Raw genomic sequence first — 16,812 nt, 5'->3', positions numbered from 1 at the left:
CTAAAAACGATTCGCCAATCGCGTCTAGCGCGTCTAATTCGGGTGTATCTGGCTACCAAGCTTCAGGAATCTCTTTCAAACCGTGGGAAATCATAACCGTCTCAATTCACCGTCAAATCATCTGGACTATCGAAGTCTGGTACCGTGCGAATGCCCTGATGGAACTGGCTTGGTTCTGACGAGGCGAAATCTGCACACCCTCGCTGTTTGAGGTCACCGAAAGCACGTACCGACTCCTCTTACCTTACCCCTGAGGACGGCAAGAGGCTTGAGCTGCAGCGAAATGATCTTCTTGCAACGTGCTGTCTGGAGAACGGCATTTCCAATATCTCGGTCTTCCCAAGTGTATCGAAGGCCACCGCAAATTAAGTCTCTGGTCCGGCGAGTTCGCTGCAGTAGCACCAGGGGGAGCACTCCCAAGAACACTCCAGCTTCCTCTAAAATTGCCCTCAAGAAGACCTGTAAGTAGGTACCTCCGCCCTTTAACACTCTTCTAAAATTCCATAGCGTATCCTGAACGATTACTTGTCTATCATGCCGGAACTGGCCGAACCGTCTTCCTGGGATGTATGAAAGTCACAACGATTTTCATCTTCTCATTCTTCACCCTGGTCGTAGCACCCTCTCACTTCTATGCTGAAGCAGAGCCACCATGGGTTGCCATCGGAGGTGGGTTGCTCATCTTGCCCCTTCTCAAAACGAATCACGTGACGACGATCTCCCTGAACCTCTGCTGATTTTTCGAAGTCCTGCTGTCTGGCATCATTCCAATGGTCTTCGTGGCATATATCACTGGCCCCTTCGTAACATATATCCACCTCCGACTGCCAGCATACGCTCGGCACTCACGAGAGATGCTGATGCGATATACCAAGAGTCTCCCAAACGACGCCTTGCTGGACATCACAACCATGAACTTCATCGGCAAACCACGAGTCACTCGTGTCAAAGTCGCAGACCTGTATCCCATAAAGGAGCGTTTCGGGATGGCAAACTATGCACGAGACACAGATCTCATCAACTCGAACATACCATGGTATTTCCCGAAGGCCGTTAGGCAATTCGGGGTTCACAGCAACACAAGCAAGATCATGGGAGGAGACGTATGGCACAATATCGCGAACAGAATTTCAAAGAAATAAATCAAATTACAATCTGAGGATCTCATGTTGCCAAATAGTGAAGTGCGTCAGCTCCTTGAGTCGTCTCATTCTTGCCGACCAATCTAGCGGTACCACTGTTAAAGCAAAACAGAGACAAACCTTTTGAACCCTCGGCACCGCGCAACAAGTGTTGTCCAAGAACAAGTATCCCTCAATTTATCATTCCCTAATGATGTCTACACGGAGATGCGTTGATGGAATGAAAGAGTGCGGGGGCAGGAAAAGTCAAATTATGATTATGAAATGTCTCTTATTTCAGGGATATCAATTGTCCTTGAATTCCGACGGCTTTCCAACCCAAGGCAGTCCTCTGGAGTTATGGCTACAATGGTAGAATAGAGTTGGGGATCTGGCCAGACGATATTGGATCTATTCGCGTTAGCATCGCTTCCTCAATTTGCTAGATGAAAGAAATCTTACGAATTGTCGGGTAGCCGGGAGCACCCCGATACTTGCACAATTCCGGTCGAATTATCATGTTCCCAACAAATTAAAATGTTCTTTCCTGCCCCCTCTGAAACATAGTTCTCCACAAGTGCTGCTATACAATCCGCATCGTCTCGGTTACATGAAGTGCCCACAGGCTGAACAGCCATAAGAGGTCGAGTGTGTTGCCGCCTTGTAAATGTTAGATCTGCTTCTTGGTCTTGAGTTTGAATGAAAGGGTGATCGGCGAGGCTCACTTGACTTTGGCTGCCCGGCAATAATGTACCCGATATTGTATTGAGATGAGGCACCGAAACCAGTTCACAAACACTGTGCACGCTGCATCCCCTCTAGATTGAGTCCATCGCCACCATTAGCAAGTTTCTCCCCATGACGGATGAGATAAACTGTCTGAGCAGAAGCCGTTATGGCTAAGAATGGAAGAAGTAGAGTTGCAGGTAGTATTTTCAGATCGAGGAAATTGACAGAGTAATTTTTAATGGTCTTCAAATCCTAGTTCCCCTTCGAGGCTTCCTTCTTCAAATGTACAATAGCTTGGCTATATAGTTGAGAGCCTTTTGAAGATGGCGATCCGATTCGCCCCATCGGTCATCTTACTGTGGATATATTGTAGTCAGCTTTAGTAGATGAGATATGTGTACGAGAGTGAGCTTTGGGGCATACATACAGAGGATTGCTGGATTCGCCCTGGTGATTCTTTCCAGAGCGCCGAGCGCCGGAATGGCATGGCGAGCTAGGTAAGTATTTGGCAATGATTTCCTCCATCTCCGCTCCTGCGGCAACTCAATTGCCGTCAAAGGACAGTCGTGCCCTTAAAGCAGCGGATTTGCAGGTTCAATAAACTTAAGCAGAGAACGAGTAACTCCCAATCATTGCATACAAAGACCACGGGTTGATTTTCTCTCTTCCCTTCAAGTAACCCGCAGCAACCGCTGCCTCTTTGATACCCACGATATTTTTCAGGAAAGCTAATGTGGTGAGGATCCACTCTTGCATCGAGTCTGAGCAGACTTCTAAGCTGCCAACAACATATAGAGGGAATACCAAGGAGTAGCATCTCGAGGTTTCGAAGAGTGTGAAGTCCTGTGGACCAAGTTTAACTTTGGCCTGAATGGAATTTGAACTTGATATTCGGGGAAGGTGGGACAAGGGGTTTTTTCTAGGAATTAATGGATAATGGGTAGAATACTCTATTGACGAAGGTTCAGACATAGATCCATTAACATGTCGTGGGAGTTGAGTATATTGTGGCACCGACGCGACAATTTCAGTCGACAGGGTCAGGATACAGTCGGAGACATGAGCATAATCGTCATGGTGAGACTCGGGAGAAAATATCGAGGATAGTTCAGCAGGATCGGCCTGACTTAAATAATGCTCTCTGATAAGTTCGTTAAGAAGTATTCGAATGATCCGGATATTGTTCCAGGTATGTGTCATATGATAATCCATATAAAGGTGGAAATATTCTCCATAAACCTCCTCGACGGGTGATGGAACCATGACAATATTATACTTCCACTCGGGCGGAACAGTCTCTGCGACGACTTTCAGTTCAGCATCAAGGCGTCTTGCAGTATCTAGAAGTTCTTTGCTTTTAAAGCGTCCTTCACGAGTCTCCGCCCGAAGCGCAACGAATCGAAGAACGATTTCTGAGAAATTCCACTTTGGATCTTTCGAATCTATATATTGGCTAGCTTCACGACGAAGCTCAATAAGATGGCAAGGAACTCTGGCATTGTGTTGCAGGCAGCCAATCAGAAGGGTAGAGTGGAACTGCAGGAACAATCTCAGGCCAAGGACGCTCCGGAACTGAGCATCACCACGGAGCTTGACAAGCTCGATTGCTCCCTTCATGTGCTTGGTCCATGAATCTGAAGATCGATGAGTCCGGGTCAACTTCTCGAAGAGATCTAGAAGTAGTACAGACACCAAGGTTGGGTCCTTCGTTGCCTGGTCACGGGACTGTAGAGCTTCGCCGACCAGTCGAAGAGCAAGAACGTAATTCTCCCTTGCATATTTTAGGACGACAGGGGAAGAGTTTTGGGTCGAGAAATATGCCAAACTCGCAGCGTCCACCGCGGCAGATAGACAAGAAACCCAATCCGTCTTTGGGATGAACGATGCAATGTAGTCGTAGGTCTTTGCGTTTCCGTTGACATACCGGTTGAAGAATAAAGCTTTGGCTTGTTCGAGGGTAGTTGCAATAATACTCTTGGGGATGATGGACCGCGAGCTTTTCGTGGTTACTTTCCGACTGACTTCCTGGCTTTGATCCCTAAATACTAGTTCATTTGAATCTCGAGGGCCTGGGTATTGCAAACCCGCTCTTCTGCATTGCCCACACTCCTGCTTCCTGTCACACTGTAACATTGTTAGCAAGGTTCTAGATGAAACACCTGAGCTGATTGAGTGAAATTTCAATACCTTGGCTTGACGTGACCTGCAGTTGCTGCAAGCTCTTGATGGTTTTCCGCAATAGACCATATTCTAATCAAGTATCAAGTTCAATGTGGAATGCAGTGAATTACTCCGGTCAGCAGATTCGGAGCTCGAGAAGGTGTTGAGATGATGTTAGTCCACATCAGCCATTTGTCAGCGCGGGTGGCGTTAAACTATCCGCTGCATACCTGTCCAAGCCTAGCTTACCACACTCCTCCCACCAATGAGATTCAAGATGAGAGCGACCTTTCGCTTCATCGTGAAAGAAATCTGGCGTCAATCTGTGGATGAGATATATCGGGGATTATGAACGATAATCCCGATACTTCCGACAATGCCGGTGACACTCGCTGCTTGGGGCGCAATATGTAGCCAAGCATTGGGGCAAAAATCTTCGAAACTCTCTGCTGCATGCCACTTTCGGTGAGATTCATGATCTCACTATAGCCAACGCTGTGAAAGTACAACTCCAAGATGGCAAAATTGAGTGGTCCCTAGCCAGCAGAACAGGTATATAGTGTTCATCCCCCTACTGCTTCAAAATTCCCATCGCTAAGGACTCAGACTTTTCCTCTACCTCTCCTCAATCCTTCCAAAGATGTCTATCAAACAAACAGTGCTCATCATTGGAGCCACTTCTGGCATCGGAGCAGGCCTCGCACGACGTATCCATGCCCAAGGAAAGAAAGTCATCGCCACAGGACGTCGACAAGAACGGCTCTCCTCCCTTACAGCCGAGCTTTCAGGCTTAGAGACTGCCAACTTCGACATCAGCGATCTCTCAACACTAGCAGGGAACATCGCGGGACTCACCAAGAAATACCAGGACATCGACACTGTGATTGTGAACGCGAGCATCCAGAGCATGTTCTCATTCACGGACCCTACTTCCTCGTCACCGGAAGACATCACAAAAGAAGTCAACACAAACCTCACTGCTCAAATGATCATATGCCAAACACTCGTCCCGCATTTCTTGGCATTGGAAAAACCTTGCAGCATCATTTTCATCTCTTCAGCTTTCGCCTACATCCCCGTGCAGTTCTTCCCAATTTACGGTCCCACGAAGGCAGGACTTCATTCCTTCGGGGTTTCACTTCGTGCTCAGTTGGCTGGGACTAACGTCACGGTCACTGACCTGGCGCCGGCGTACGTGGACACTGAGCTGGATGTGATGCACAAGGAGCGAATGACCGAGATGCTTGGAGGGTCAGACAGAGTACCAAAGCCTACCCCACTTGGGGATTTCTTGGACGATGCTATGAAGGAATTGGACACACTCGTAGACGGCAAGCCGAAGAGAGAAATTGCCATTGGGCACTTCCCTGAGATGGCGCGGGAGGCTTGGAGGAAAGCCATCGGGCCCTTGTTGGAGATCTTCCATGTTGATGGGTAGCTGGGGGAAAGGGCTGTAGGACTGTAGGGTTGTGATATTCTTTTGAGAATGGTAGAGGTACAAACGACTGATCGAAATGAGTCAACCTTCAAAAATGAACTGTTGACTCCGTGTACTTCGCGTTTGAGGTATCCAAGCGAAAATGAAGCAACCCGGTTCGAAAGGTAAAAGTCTAATTACTGCAAATGACTCCCGGCTCCTCTTCTCAGGATGCACCATAGGTATGCAAAACATTGAATCCCCAAATACGCGACTTGGTTGTCTCTCCACGGCAAGCTTTTGCCGGGAGCTGGAGCCTTCTTCTTCTAACAATTTTCTCGAGGAGCCTCCTGCTTGCATAGCAGCCCACAGCACGCCTTATGATATCGAGTCACCTGTCCGGTCTTCATTGAATCTCGCTCGTGGTGGGCTCGACGAGGTCCCAGCAGTTGTTCTCGATGAGTTGGAGGCTGGACGCAGATTTCGACAGTGCCAATCAATTCGAAAACGTTTCGAAGATCTGAGAACTATGGCTCATATACCATAAATTGGCCTGATATTCTTTTCGCACGCGTAGTATTCCGAGTTTTCGGGAAATGTGGGGTTGTTGATCGTGCATTGAAATGCGCCGTCAAACGCGTCGAAAACCTTTAGCCTGCTTTGAAAATGGTCCACTTCCGCTAGCGTAAGGAACACCAAAGTCTCTCGGGTCTGAAAATTCCGCATCGCAGCACCATCACCTCCGATATTTCATAATTAAGCTTCATGCGATAGAGAAGAAGCTCAAGTTCCTTTTGCTTGTGTTGCGACGGTCAAAAATCTCTAGGTGGTTTTGTTGCGTCTTTTTTAATACGGCGGACGATTTTCAAGGAGTTTGCTTAGCGAAATGTGACGGTTCGTAGCGCATCTCGCTTAAATAACCCCTATTTCGACCCCCAACGCGCTGTCACGTCCTCTCTCCAACTTGAGCAGCATCAAAAGTTCACCAACTTGAGGCTTTTTAGCCTTTGTGCCAAAGGGTTTCTTAGACCTGCATTGTATGAATTTGATCCCATCCTCTCAAAAGCCGTCTTAGCATACAAACTATATTGCTTTCAAACTCACTTTAATGTCCAAATTGAGGAATATTTCTCGAGGTAAATTGTGTTCCAAACCTAAACAGACTGTTTCCGTGCCCAGAATACGTCAGTTCCGTTGGCATGTCTTGATTATCCAGATATTTTCTGTGATTGCGGGAGAGTCAGCCTTACTTTGCCCTCGATTCTTGGATCTCCTGATGCGGGGTTGATAGTGAAATTGAGGAATCTGGGACCCTGCTGTTAACGCAAACCTCCTCGCAATGAGCTTTAACCGTTTTAAGATGATGGGCAAACTGGAGATTAAAGCCGTGCGTCCCGCTCTCAGAAGGGTCTTAAGCTCAACTTTCTCTCCGTTCTTGGAGAAAACAAGACGTCTAATCAGGAAACAGATACTTGAAACTACGGTACTACCTTCACTCTTATACTTTGGTTCGCTCGAATTTTTAGTATTGATATCCCCTTCGAGCTCTAGCAGGCCGAATCGCTTGAGGCGACGGCGACAACGAAAAGCTGCCAAGAAAGCCGAAATGTGGAGATATTCTCCTTCGAAATTGGAGGCATCGCTTAAAAATACCCTTTTCCCATTTCTCGCCATTCACTGCTCCAAGCCCCACCCTCATCATCTCAACCAACAATCTAACCATTGGCAGGATTAAACATACAATAATCCAAATTCTTCCCATTCCCCACACCCCCATTATTACCGCCCCAAGTCGGGAAATCATGTGCCACTCCACCGCCGCCAAACACCGCAAAACTCAAGATGAAAACAATGACCTGTGTTCCGCCATCCAAAGCGGCGGAGACGAGGTAGTTGTACTTCACGAAGAGTGCGGGCCGGTACTTGCGAAGGTAAAATTGAGCGAAGAAGCCGATGGCGAAGTAGGACAGGATTGAGGAGTTGATGCCGACGAAGAGCCAGCCTGTTTACGTCAGTACGGGTGGAAGAGAGGGGATTCTCGCAGGCGCGCAGACGTACCCATATACCAGAGTATGATACTTAGATTAATGTAATTGAAGAATCGGATCTTCGTATATCTATAAATCAACCAGAATGGGACAGGCACAATAAACCCAATGAGGTACGCGATAGTGACCCATTGATACCGTGCTCCAATACTGAACATATCGCCTGCGATGCTCCAGGCGATCGCTAAAGTGTTGTACTGCTGCACGTTCTGCCCAGACCAAATATTTGAGCCTTCGATCGAGGTCAAGATCTCGAACTGGTTTGTTACAATGGTCTTCATCATTACGTAGTTGAAGATCGCGCCGATGACCGCACCGGTCATCTGTGCTGTGAATGTTGACTTGGGTGATAGATGCACCAATTGTGCGACTTTCAGGTCGCGGCAGAGCCATTGGCCCTGTTGTACGCCGTTGAAGCCGAAGACGGTGAAGTACATGTTCGCGAGCGGCTTCCCAGGATGAATGTAGCCTGCTACCATCTGGATGATGGGCTGTTGGTTGAACTGAAAGCCGGTCAATCCCATCTGAGCACCGAAGAATAAGATGAAGAGCAATGCGAAGAGATTCGAGATTATGTAGCCCCACCACGGGAGCGTTGATTGGATGCCGTAAAGAGTGCCGAGTCCCACGACAAAGGAGGTGAAGAGGACGAGACCGTACCACCAGTCTGGAACTTCGGAGTAACCTGATTGCACCATCATTTTGTAATGTGGGTCCATATTTGGGTCCTCAAGGACTTGACGTTTGTGTTCTTCAAGGGATTTGCCGCCTTGCCAGAATTTCCAAAACGAGGGTTGCAGGAGTTTGCGGAGGTTAGAGGGGGCAAGGAACGCCCAACCGGCTTTGATGTCGTCAAAGTTCCAGAGGAACATGTGTACAATCGTTGCTGTGAGGCCCATGTTCGTGGTGATGAGGTAGCCAATGTAAGTCCCGGTGAGATAAGGAACTCCGTTCTGCTCGAGACCTGCGCGATTGATTTCGTTGTCGGGGGTGAGGATCAGGCTGAGGTTGTAGGGGGAGAAGGAAGTCGAGTTGGAGGAGTTGTCGTACAGTAGTTGGGAGAGGAAAGGGAAATTTTGTGACTCCCAAACGTTGCCGTAGTAGAGGCCCATAAATAGGACGATGCAGAGCAAATAGCCGATGGTGCTGTTGGTCAGTGTGTAAAGGGGCAACCACATTGGTGAACCCAAACTGGCGATATATTGCCAATCGAAGCAGACGGAGAGGAAACCGAGACCTTCGTTTCCGGAGGACCCACCAAAGAGGTTAGTGAAGAGTAGGCTGTTTTGCTTGGCGAGACAGAAGATAGAGACACCTTGCAGGACAGGGAAGATCCATTCGGGAATGATTTCCCAGACGAAGAGGATGCCGAAGACGATCCAGAAGACTTTTAGGCGGAATCGAGTCTCTCGCTTGTCGCGGTGCAGCGTCTCGATGAGAGTGACGATTGGGATATTGATTGGCCACAACATCCTGGTCTGGGTTAACTGGGCACAATAACTTTTGAAAGTGCATGCTTACCTCGTAGGTTGCACAAGGACAGAGCGAAGGAGGCCAGCAATACCGAATCCAAGAAGCTGTGAAGAAATGACCAGGAAGATGGCTGCGCCAGCATTCGGATCCATGTTGTAGTACAACCTTTGAGCAGCCAAAATCTCCGTTGAGACTGCATTGGTGGCTGCTGCGGAAGCCATAATAACGATAAAGGCATGCTCCTTCGAGTTGAATGGAAAAGGATTCAGAAATTTGCCGACAGGCCCAATTCTAGGGATAAAGGACATGAATTCCCCGAGTGCATAGCCGATGACGGTCATGAAAACGATGGAGACGTAGATAGCTTGAGGCTTGAAATAGTAGATCTCTTGGAGAACGGAGGCGAAAATTGCCAATCCAATCCCTGTATTACACTGTTAGCCGGTTCTTGCCTGGGAAGAAAGTTGAGACATACCCAGAAAGAAAGCACGAAAAGTCCAGGGGCTCAAAGATGGATCATCATCCACGTGAATAACATGAGTAAGAACATCTTTGGCATCGGTAAGGACAGCAGTCTCTCCAAAATGATCTTCCTTCGAAGCATCGAAGAGCGGAGATTCATCCCCGAGATACGCGATGTCTGGGGTCCTGTCGAATGCTTTCTCAGAATCGAGAGCAGAGGTCGGTGCTACGTTTTCATCCTCGGGCGATACCTTGTCGGTATCGGTCCTGGCAAAACCAGATCTTTGGTGAAGTTGACTTGCCATGATGAGGGAAAGAACAGCGTACGCAATACCGCGCAAGGGAGGGAAATAATTTCAACGGGGGAGCAACACCCTATGTTATTTACGTTCGAAAGTAGACATCCCTTGTGACACCTGCCGTTAATGTCCAGGTTGCTGTCAGGGTTAATGGAAAGATAGATTGGGAAATAGCCGATTCCCACCATCCATTGGCGTCACAGTTGTCACAGGCGTTGCACAACTTCGGCGTCGATGCGCCCTCGGTCGACTGCGATCGGCGACACTGATAAGTGGTCGGCATGTTCATTGGTCGGCAAAATCAACAGGCCTTGCGTTATTGATCTTCAAGTGATGCGAGCTGCCTAACAGAGTCTAGAGCCGGCCGCCGCTAGCCCGAAGCCCCAAAGCTTAGCAGAAAGCTTGATCCGCCACCTCTCAATGTCAAGTTTCCAGTGTGTCAAATGATTAGATTAGATTAATAGCTATTAATCTAGTCTAGTCAGAAATATACTCATTAATTAGATTAAATCATGAATATTCATAATTAATTTGATAAATGCAACACGTGACTAACATGCAACAAACTAGCCGAATCCGGTGAAGATCCTGCCCTAGCGCCTCTCTAGCGCCACCTCGCTATCCAATGAGAAAGGACGGAGGTAGCGAGGCTCGATAATGCTGTCTGATGCATCACGTGCTAGTTTCAGTGACTCTAAGTCATATAAGTGCTAATAACGGCCAAGAACGCGGTTCTTGATCACATATAAATTACCTTTTGTCGGGCTATAGTATAACTGTAATTATTAGCGCCGAAAACAATACTAAGTTTTCTATCTAGTCACATGACCTGGAAATAACTAGTCTTCATAAATGTTCATGAATATATATTCTAATTTAATTAAAGTACATAAGCGTCATGTTACTCAAATTATAAGCGATATATTACTGCAATGAGACGTAACCGAGCACTGGGACCAAATGACATTGGGGAAATATAGTGATAGAATTGTTCTTCTCTCACAAGCTGTCATTGATCATAACTCCTACATAGTATCACTCCAAACTCCCCAATGCCATCCTGACACTATCCGAGAACCCATGCTTTCCCAAACTCCTCGTGTTCCACATCAAAACATCAATGTCAAAATTATTTACGTCCTCGCGCAAGCAGCTTCTCCGCCAACTCAGCGACAGCAGCACCCCAAGACGACTTCGTGCCCGCACCCTTCTCCTCCACAGCATCACCACACCTGTTCAATAAGAACTCTCCCATCTTCGGTTCATTGAAGCGTTCTCCATACACAACCGTGGCGCTTGGGGAAACCTCCACATCGATGCCATTCTCGCCGCTACGACTGGTCAAGTGGAACGCAATCTCGACTTTTGTCGTCAAGGGTCCAATCAAGAGCGCCGACTTGATCATAATTGACTCGTCTGATGTTTTGCTGATTTCGGTAGGGGAGCTGACATTCAGCAGGCGGATATCATCCACAACGGTGGTAGCTTTGTTCCATGACACGCTGACGGCAGCGAGAAGATCCTTAACGGGTGTCTGGGCTTGAGGTAGTCCTCGAATGTAATCTCGGATACTTTGAAGGAAGAACTCCTTCTCTGCGGTCAATGGACGAGGATTCAGCTCTCGGTTGGCACCGATGTACCAGAGATCGATGCGAGAATTTTGAGATCGCTTGCCAGCAGCATTCGATTTGGCTGATAAGAATGAGGATGCATCGAAGACAAGTTCGATCTCTTTTCGATAGGTCATAGAAGTCGTTGTGCCGGACACACCAGTGATAGTCCAGCCATGCTCCCTCTCGATCGCATCAACTCTCGCTATATGGAATTAGTCAAGTCTGGCAATTGAATGAGTAGTGAGACGTACATTTCAGAACGCTGATCTCGCTTGAAGTCCAGCCTCTGCACTCCTCTCTGATCTTCTCAGCGTCACGAATTTCTTCCATGTATGCTTGTTTCTTCTCGTTGCCAGCTTCGATTTCAGCTTCCTTCCCTTGTAACTGCTTTCTCAACTCAGCAATTAGACGCTTCTTGGCATCAATATCTGCATCGGCAGTGATGAGCTTTTGGCGAGCGTCGCTGAGTTCCTCGTGGTCACAATTGGCGATTTCCTCGGCCGCCAACCGAAGGTCTGCTTCTTGTTGCTGGAGTTGATCGGCTTGTTGGATAAGCTGAGGCAATACAGACTCGAGAAATGCTTGTTGTTGGTCAAGAAGCTCTTCATCTGAGATCATTCCCTCGGCAGTTTTGAAGAGACCTTCCTTCAAAGTCCCAAGAAGAGTCATTCTCCAGTCGTACCAGAGTCCTTTGCTCAAGAGTCTGGAGTGAGTCTTGACATTTTTCAATTGATTATCCATTACAATCTTAATGTCAGGCGTAGCCGAGATGTACTCGCGAAAGAGAGGAGGGTTCTCCTCAAAGGTTTTGGTCTCAATCTCGCGAACGGTCTTGCGGCCTTCAGAGATGGAGCGCTTGAGTTCATGGCATGCCTGTGGGTGTCAGTGGGTAGCTCCGCGTCATAAATAGGCCGTCTGAACTTACATGCTGGAAAAGCTCGAGCATTGGGATGGTGGCAGCACCTGCGGCAACACAGTCTTCCAGCGACACCGGCTTTCCATCCCCAGGCTCCTTCTCTGAAGCCTTTGGTGCCACAGTGTGTCTGCGCTTGGTGGTCGTCAATTCCATGAAGCGAATGCTTGTCATATTCAGGAAGTCTTGCAGCTGGATGCGATCATCACCAAAGCTCTCCTCGTCGACCTCCGGGTTTTCGATGGGTTCTTTCTCGACTGGAGGGCCAATATGCTTAGTTGGAGGCTGTGCTTCTGCATCCTTGAAGCGGCCTTGATGACGAGGTGTTGTGATTTTGGCCTTTTCTGGAGAAGTACTTGTGGTCGGGGTTGTGGAAGAGTTGATGGTTTCATCCAAGCTCTTTCGAGCCGCTCGAGTCGTGCGTCCAGTAGTTGTCCCGGTCTTGGTTGGTGGCGCTTGAAGCTTGACATTCTTGACAGGGCTACCTTGGTGATTCTTCAGACGCTTAACCCCCGAGTTGTCCTCTTCATCATCATCCTCATCGAGCTCGGCAGGCCGCTTGCCAAGAATGCCTTTAGCAGCACCAACATGCAAGCTTTTCCGGCCTCTCAACGGCTTCTTCTTTGGGGTCATGGTCTGGATCAATTCCTTAAGATTGAGAGTTGCATTCTCTTCTTCGCCCTGGTCAGCTTCACGTTCCATGATCTTGCGACCGTTTTCTCGATCTTCGTCCAGCTCGCGTTCTCTGTCGATTTCGTCCTCCATGGCACGAGGATCATCGAAACGTACGCCATGAGCAGCCTGATCAAGCTGGCTGGGAACGAATGATCGTGCTTGATCTCCAATTGAACCTCTGCGATCGAGCAGAGCAGCGACATAAGGAGAACCAAGTCCAGTCTTGTCGAGACCAATACCAGAGGGTCGTCTTGGTTGAGGGGTGAGCACAAAACTCGGGGTCGCAAGCCCGGTGGTTTTGTCCTTCTGGAATAATTTATTGGGAGTGGCAGCCTTCTTGGTTGCTGATGAGGCTTTGATCTCTTCTGTGAAAAGTCGCTTTGGTGAAGATGTACGCACGGCAACGTTTTTAGAAGGTGGAGTCTTTCCTGGTGTTGTTGGGCGAGGAGGTTGTGGAGTAAGTGGCTTCGATGGTGTTGCTGGCTTCTTGACGGGTGTCCCGCCAGCGCTAAGTCTTGACTTTGGAGTCGTTGAAGGTCGAGCATCTCCACTACGGCGAAGTCCTTTTCCACGGAATGCTGCAAGACTTGGGCTGCCAGTTTCCGAAGCGATTGTATGAGTGGGGGCGGTAACCTTTGGCGGTGAGTTTGCGAGAACTTCCGCTTGGAATGGTGAGCTGCCAAGATCCGTCTCCATCTCCATGATCTTCTTTGCTTGGGATCTGCTTCCAGTGCTTCGTTGAGGAGGTAATATGCTACCAAGAGCTGTGGTCATATCCATACCCACAGTTGCGTCTTGTTCAGCAGTGTATGCTTCGGTGATTGATGGCATGATTCCACCAATGGCAAGCGTCATGTCCATTGTATCGTCTCCAGCGCTGGACTCCATACTTTCTCGACTTCGTTTGCTCTGTTTTGCCACAGATGGTCTCCTGCCTGGCTTAGCCGGTTGATTGAATTGCGACAGCACTCCACCAACAACAGATGTGAATTCCATGGTCACGTCTTCATCATCCTTGGAGACTGTCTCATCTTGGGAAGGCTGGATTCCTCCGATTGCCATTGTGAGATCCATAGTAGCGTCTTCTAATGCTGTTGTTTCGTCTGAAGCTCTCCGGCGCGTGCTTTGTCGACGATTTGATGCCATTGACTTTCTTCGTGTAGGTTTCGAGGCTTCGTTCGTGATGATGCCTCCAAATGCGCGAGTAACATCCATTGACATTTCATCATCTTCGGGTTGTTGAGCAGGAAGGATGCCGCCCACTGCATGGGTCATGTCCATTGTCATCTCCTCGTCTTCCTCTTCTGGTGGAGCGCCTGCCTTGAAGGCTGGAGAGTAAGGATTCAGGTTCTCCTGATCCTGTTCAGATTCCAGATTTTGGATGGCGCTCTTCTTTGCCCAAGGTGCAAAAGAGGCGACAACCTCTTCTTCCTCTTCTGCCACTTCGCCTCCGTGTTCATCAAATTCAATGCCTTGTGTGCCGGCTTGACGTGCTGCTAATCTCAGCGCTTCTTCCAACCGCGTGCTTGAGCCAGTACTCGAACCAGAATTAACCGATGCCATTGACATATTTGTGGTTTCTCCTCCATCAAGGCTCATCATTGTTCCATCATCATCTCCAGAGTCGCTGTTCGAATTAGCTGAGTCGTCTTCGATTACTTCATCGGCATCACCAGCAGAACTTCCACTAAAAGGACTCGAAGAGAAACCTTCATCATCGGGGTTATTGAAATTCATGGGAGGGATGCCTGAGCTTCTCCGGCGCTTCTTCTGATGCATCTTGCGCTGATCGGCGGGGCTTGCAGTGATCGTATCCTCTTCAACCTGCTCAGGTGGGGTCGACGGTGGTTCCGAAGGATCAGAGTTCGGTGCATCAGATGATTTTGGGTGAGGTGATCCTGCAGATCCACCAGATGCCGATGAAGCTCGTCGGGTAGAATTCGAGGATGTTGTAGAATCTTGATATTCGACCACAACATCCCAAGTATGCAGTGTGGCTTCAGGTGCAAACGATACTCGACGATTAGCGAGGGATTTTCTTCGCGCATCCCGGCGTGAAATGACCTCTTTCTCCAATTCTTCTCTTTCCTTCTCCTCGCGTGCTCTTGCAGCGGCTTGTTGATCCTCCTCTGTCCTCAATGCAACGCGCGTTTCGTTGACGGCAACACTGCTATCGATTTCAAAGGGATTTGGGAGACTGTCTGAGCCAGTGATCTTTGGGGCAATGTCGAAGTCAATGAGTTTCTCGGTGGTCTGAGGCAGGGTAGCTTTCTTCGGACTTCCTTTGCGCGTCGAAATATGTGCTGGAATCTCTCGAAGAGGAGGCATTGTCGGTTTGAGGATTGATTTCGGAGGAGGGTGGGGAACAGAAGCTACGGACTTGATGTCTGTTAGCTGTGTAGCTTAATTGTTGATCTTGAGACCTACTTTGCGCCTGTTTCCAGATGTATCCTTCAGCGCATCCAATCCTCCAGGTCCAATACTCTTGCTCCGTGATTTCTTACTTAGTTTCTCTATTGGCATTGATTTCTTCCCTGATGCCAAAGCTCCAAGGTCTGCCGTCGCATTTTCTTGATCCATCTCGCTGGTAGACGGGATATGGCCCAATGATTTTCGAGATTTGGGGCGTGTCGCAGGAAGGGTGACTTCTTCTCGGGAAGACATGATTGCGAGAGAGTTTGACGCTCGAATGTTCGTCAGTCGTGGATTTTATCAGATGTTCATGAAGTTGGTGGACCGAGCCGTGATCCTTGGAAGTCTTTCGATGTGGTTGCTGCGCGTAAACAAAACAAAGAAGGCGCGTTCGAGGGTGGGCAGGTTACATTGTTTTGATTGGCTCGGCAAGACCCAATCAGGCTAGTGTCTCAAGTGGCTTAGCTTCATCGCATTGCGGCCTCACTTAATGCCTTAGTGCCTCACGCACAAATGCAAAATTGCCCAAGCGAATCTTTTCAAAATCGAACCTCCCGACTCAAACATCTCCACGACTGCGACTTCGACCAAGCACCGCAATCATGGCCACCGAACTTACCGTGCAATCGGAGCGCGCGTTCCAGAAGCAACCTCACATCTTCTTGAACTCCAAGTCGAAGGCGAAGTCCCGCGTCGGAAAGGGTGGACGAAGATGGTACAAGGACGTTGGATTGGGCTTCCGGACACCAAAGACTGCGATTGAGGGTCACTACATTGGTATGTGCACATTGGGAGTTTGAGAGCGTTGCGCCGATCCTGCGAGTCTAGATCGATGAGTTGGCTGTGTGTTGAGAGATGGGGAATTGGAATACTTTGCGCGCACGATGGACGAGCAATACTGACTTAATCGTCACAGACAAGAAGTGCCCTTTCACCGGTCTCGTCTCCATCCGTGGCCGTATCTTGACTGGCACCGTCGTTTCCACGAAGATGCACCGAACCCTCATCATCCGCCGAGAATACCTTCACTTCATCCCAAAGTACGCCCGTTACGAGAAGAGACACAAGAACCTCGCTGCGCACGTCTCGCCAGCTTTCCGTGTTGAGGAGGGTGATCAAGTTACCGTTGGACAATGCAGACCTTTGAGCAAGACCGTATGTTTCAGGTGGATTTCTGCTGGATCCTAGAGAAGTGCTGACAGTCAATCTTGCAGGTCCGATTCAATGTCCTCCGCGTGCTCCCCCGAACTGGCAAGGCTGTCAAGCAGTTCAACAAATTCTAAATGGTTTTCTGGGATTTTCTCGACTGGTTGCATGGGGTTTGAGAATCATAGCAAGGGATTTGTGATGTCATGGGCTTCGCGAGCTGGCATGGAAAAGATGTGCATTAGCTACAGAAAGTACTGAATGCATCAGTGATCCTCTGATCTTGGAATTTGTGGAAGCGGTGACTGAGTGATGCAGTATGAAGTGGGGGGTTCGGGGTGATT

General features: G+C 48.6%; 6 protein-coding genes across 6 annotated transcripts; 3 read left to right on the top strand and 3 right to left on the bottom strand.

Annotated features, from left to right (window-relative positions):
* The first annotated feature begins 98 nt into the window (after positions 1-98).
* K444DRAFT_619160 (uncharacterized protein) lies at positions 99-1,166 on the top strand. The gene is made up of 3 exons (XM_024881465.1): positions 99-461; positions 508-669; positions 748-1,166. Exons 1-3 carry the CDS (start codon positions 284-286, stop codon positions 1,140-1,142), a joined length of 735 nt encoding a protein of 244 aa, XP_024730291.1. The 5' UTR covers positions 99-283; the 3' UTR covers positions 1,143-1,166.
* A 1,287-nt stretch (positions 1,167-2,453) lies between these two features.
* Positions 2,454-4,097, bottom strand: K444DRAFT_646770 (uncharacterized protein; the record flags this gene model as incomplete). The annotated part of the gene is made up of 2 exons (XM_024885242.1): positions 2,454-3,974; positions 4,038-4,097. The coding sequence occupies 2 exons, from the start codon at positions 4,095-4,097 to the stop codon at positions 2,454-2,456; spliced, it is 1,581 nt and encodes a 526-aa protein (XP_024730290.1).
* A 553-nt stretch (positions 4,098-4,650) lies between these two features.
* K444DRAFT_541676 (putative NADP(+)-dependent dehydrogenase) lies at positions 4,651-5,448 on the top strand (the record flags this gene model as incomplete). Its single annotated transcript, XM_024875813.1, has 1 exon — positions 4,651-5,448. One exon carries the CDS (start codon positions 4,651-4,653, stop codon positions 5,446-5,448), a length of 798 nt encoding a protein of 265 aa, XP_024730289.1.
* A 1,437-nt stretch (positions 5,449-6,885) lies between these two features.
* Positions 6,886-9,775, bottom strand: K444DRAFT_599502 (OPT superfamily oligopeptide transporter). The gene is made up of 4 exons (XM_024878580.1): positions 9,424-9,775; positions 8,997-9,372; positions 7,486-8,948; positions 6,886-7,429 (listed from the first exon to the last, which is right to left on the bottom strand). The coding sequence occupies exons 1-4, from the start codon at positions 9,713-9,715 to the stop codon at positions 7,143-7,145; spliced, it is 2,418 nt and encodes an 805-aa protein (XP_024730288.1). The 5' UTR covers positions 9,716-9,775; the 3' UTR covers positions 6,886-7,142.
* Positions 9,776-10,604: 829 nt separating this feature from the next.
* K444DRAFT_599500 (Spc7-domain-containing protein) lies at positions 10,605-15,652 on the bottom strand. The gene is made up of 4 exons (XM_024878579.1): positions 15,338-15,652; positions 12,248-15,289; positions 11,574-12,195; positions 10,605-11,524 (listed from the first exon to the last, which is right to left on the bottom strand). The coding sequence occupies exons 1-4, from the start codon at positions 15,572-15,574 to the stop codon at positions 10,839-10,841; spliced, it is 4,587 nt and encodes a 1,528-aa protein (XP_024730287.1). The 5' UTR covers positions 15,575-15,652; the 3' UTR covers positions 10,605-10,838.
* Positions 15,653-15,924: 272 nt separating this feature from the next.
* On the top strand, positions 15,925-16,605 carry K444DRAFT_541522 (40S ribosomal protein S11; the record flags this gene model as incomplete). Its single annotated transcript, XM_024875801.1, has 3 exons — positions 15,925-16,099; positions 16,239-16,477; positions 16,537-16,605. 3 exons carry the CDS (start codon positions 15,925-15,927, stop codon positions 16,603-16,605), a joined length of 483 nt encoding a protein of 160 aa, XP_024730286.1.
* Between the last annotated feature and the right edge of the window lie 207 nt (positions 16,606-16,812).

The sequence above is a fragment of the Hyaloscypha bicolor genome, assembly GCF_002865645.1.
Source record: "Hyaloscypha bicolor E unplaced genomic scaffold K444scaffold_153, whole genome shotgun sequence".
In the NCBI taxonomy this organism is placed as follows: Eukaryota; Fungi; Ascomycota; class Leotiomycetes; order Helotiales; family Hyaloscyphaceae; genus Hyaloscypha; species Hyaloscypha bicolor.
This window is presented reverse-complemented; position numbering and strand designations above follow the sequence as displayed.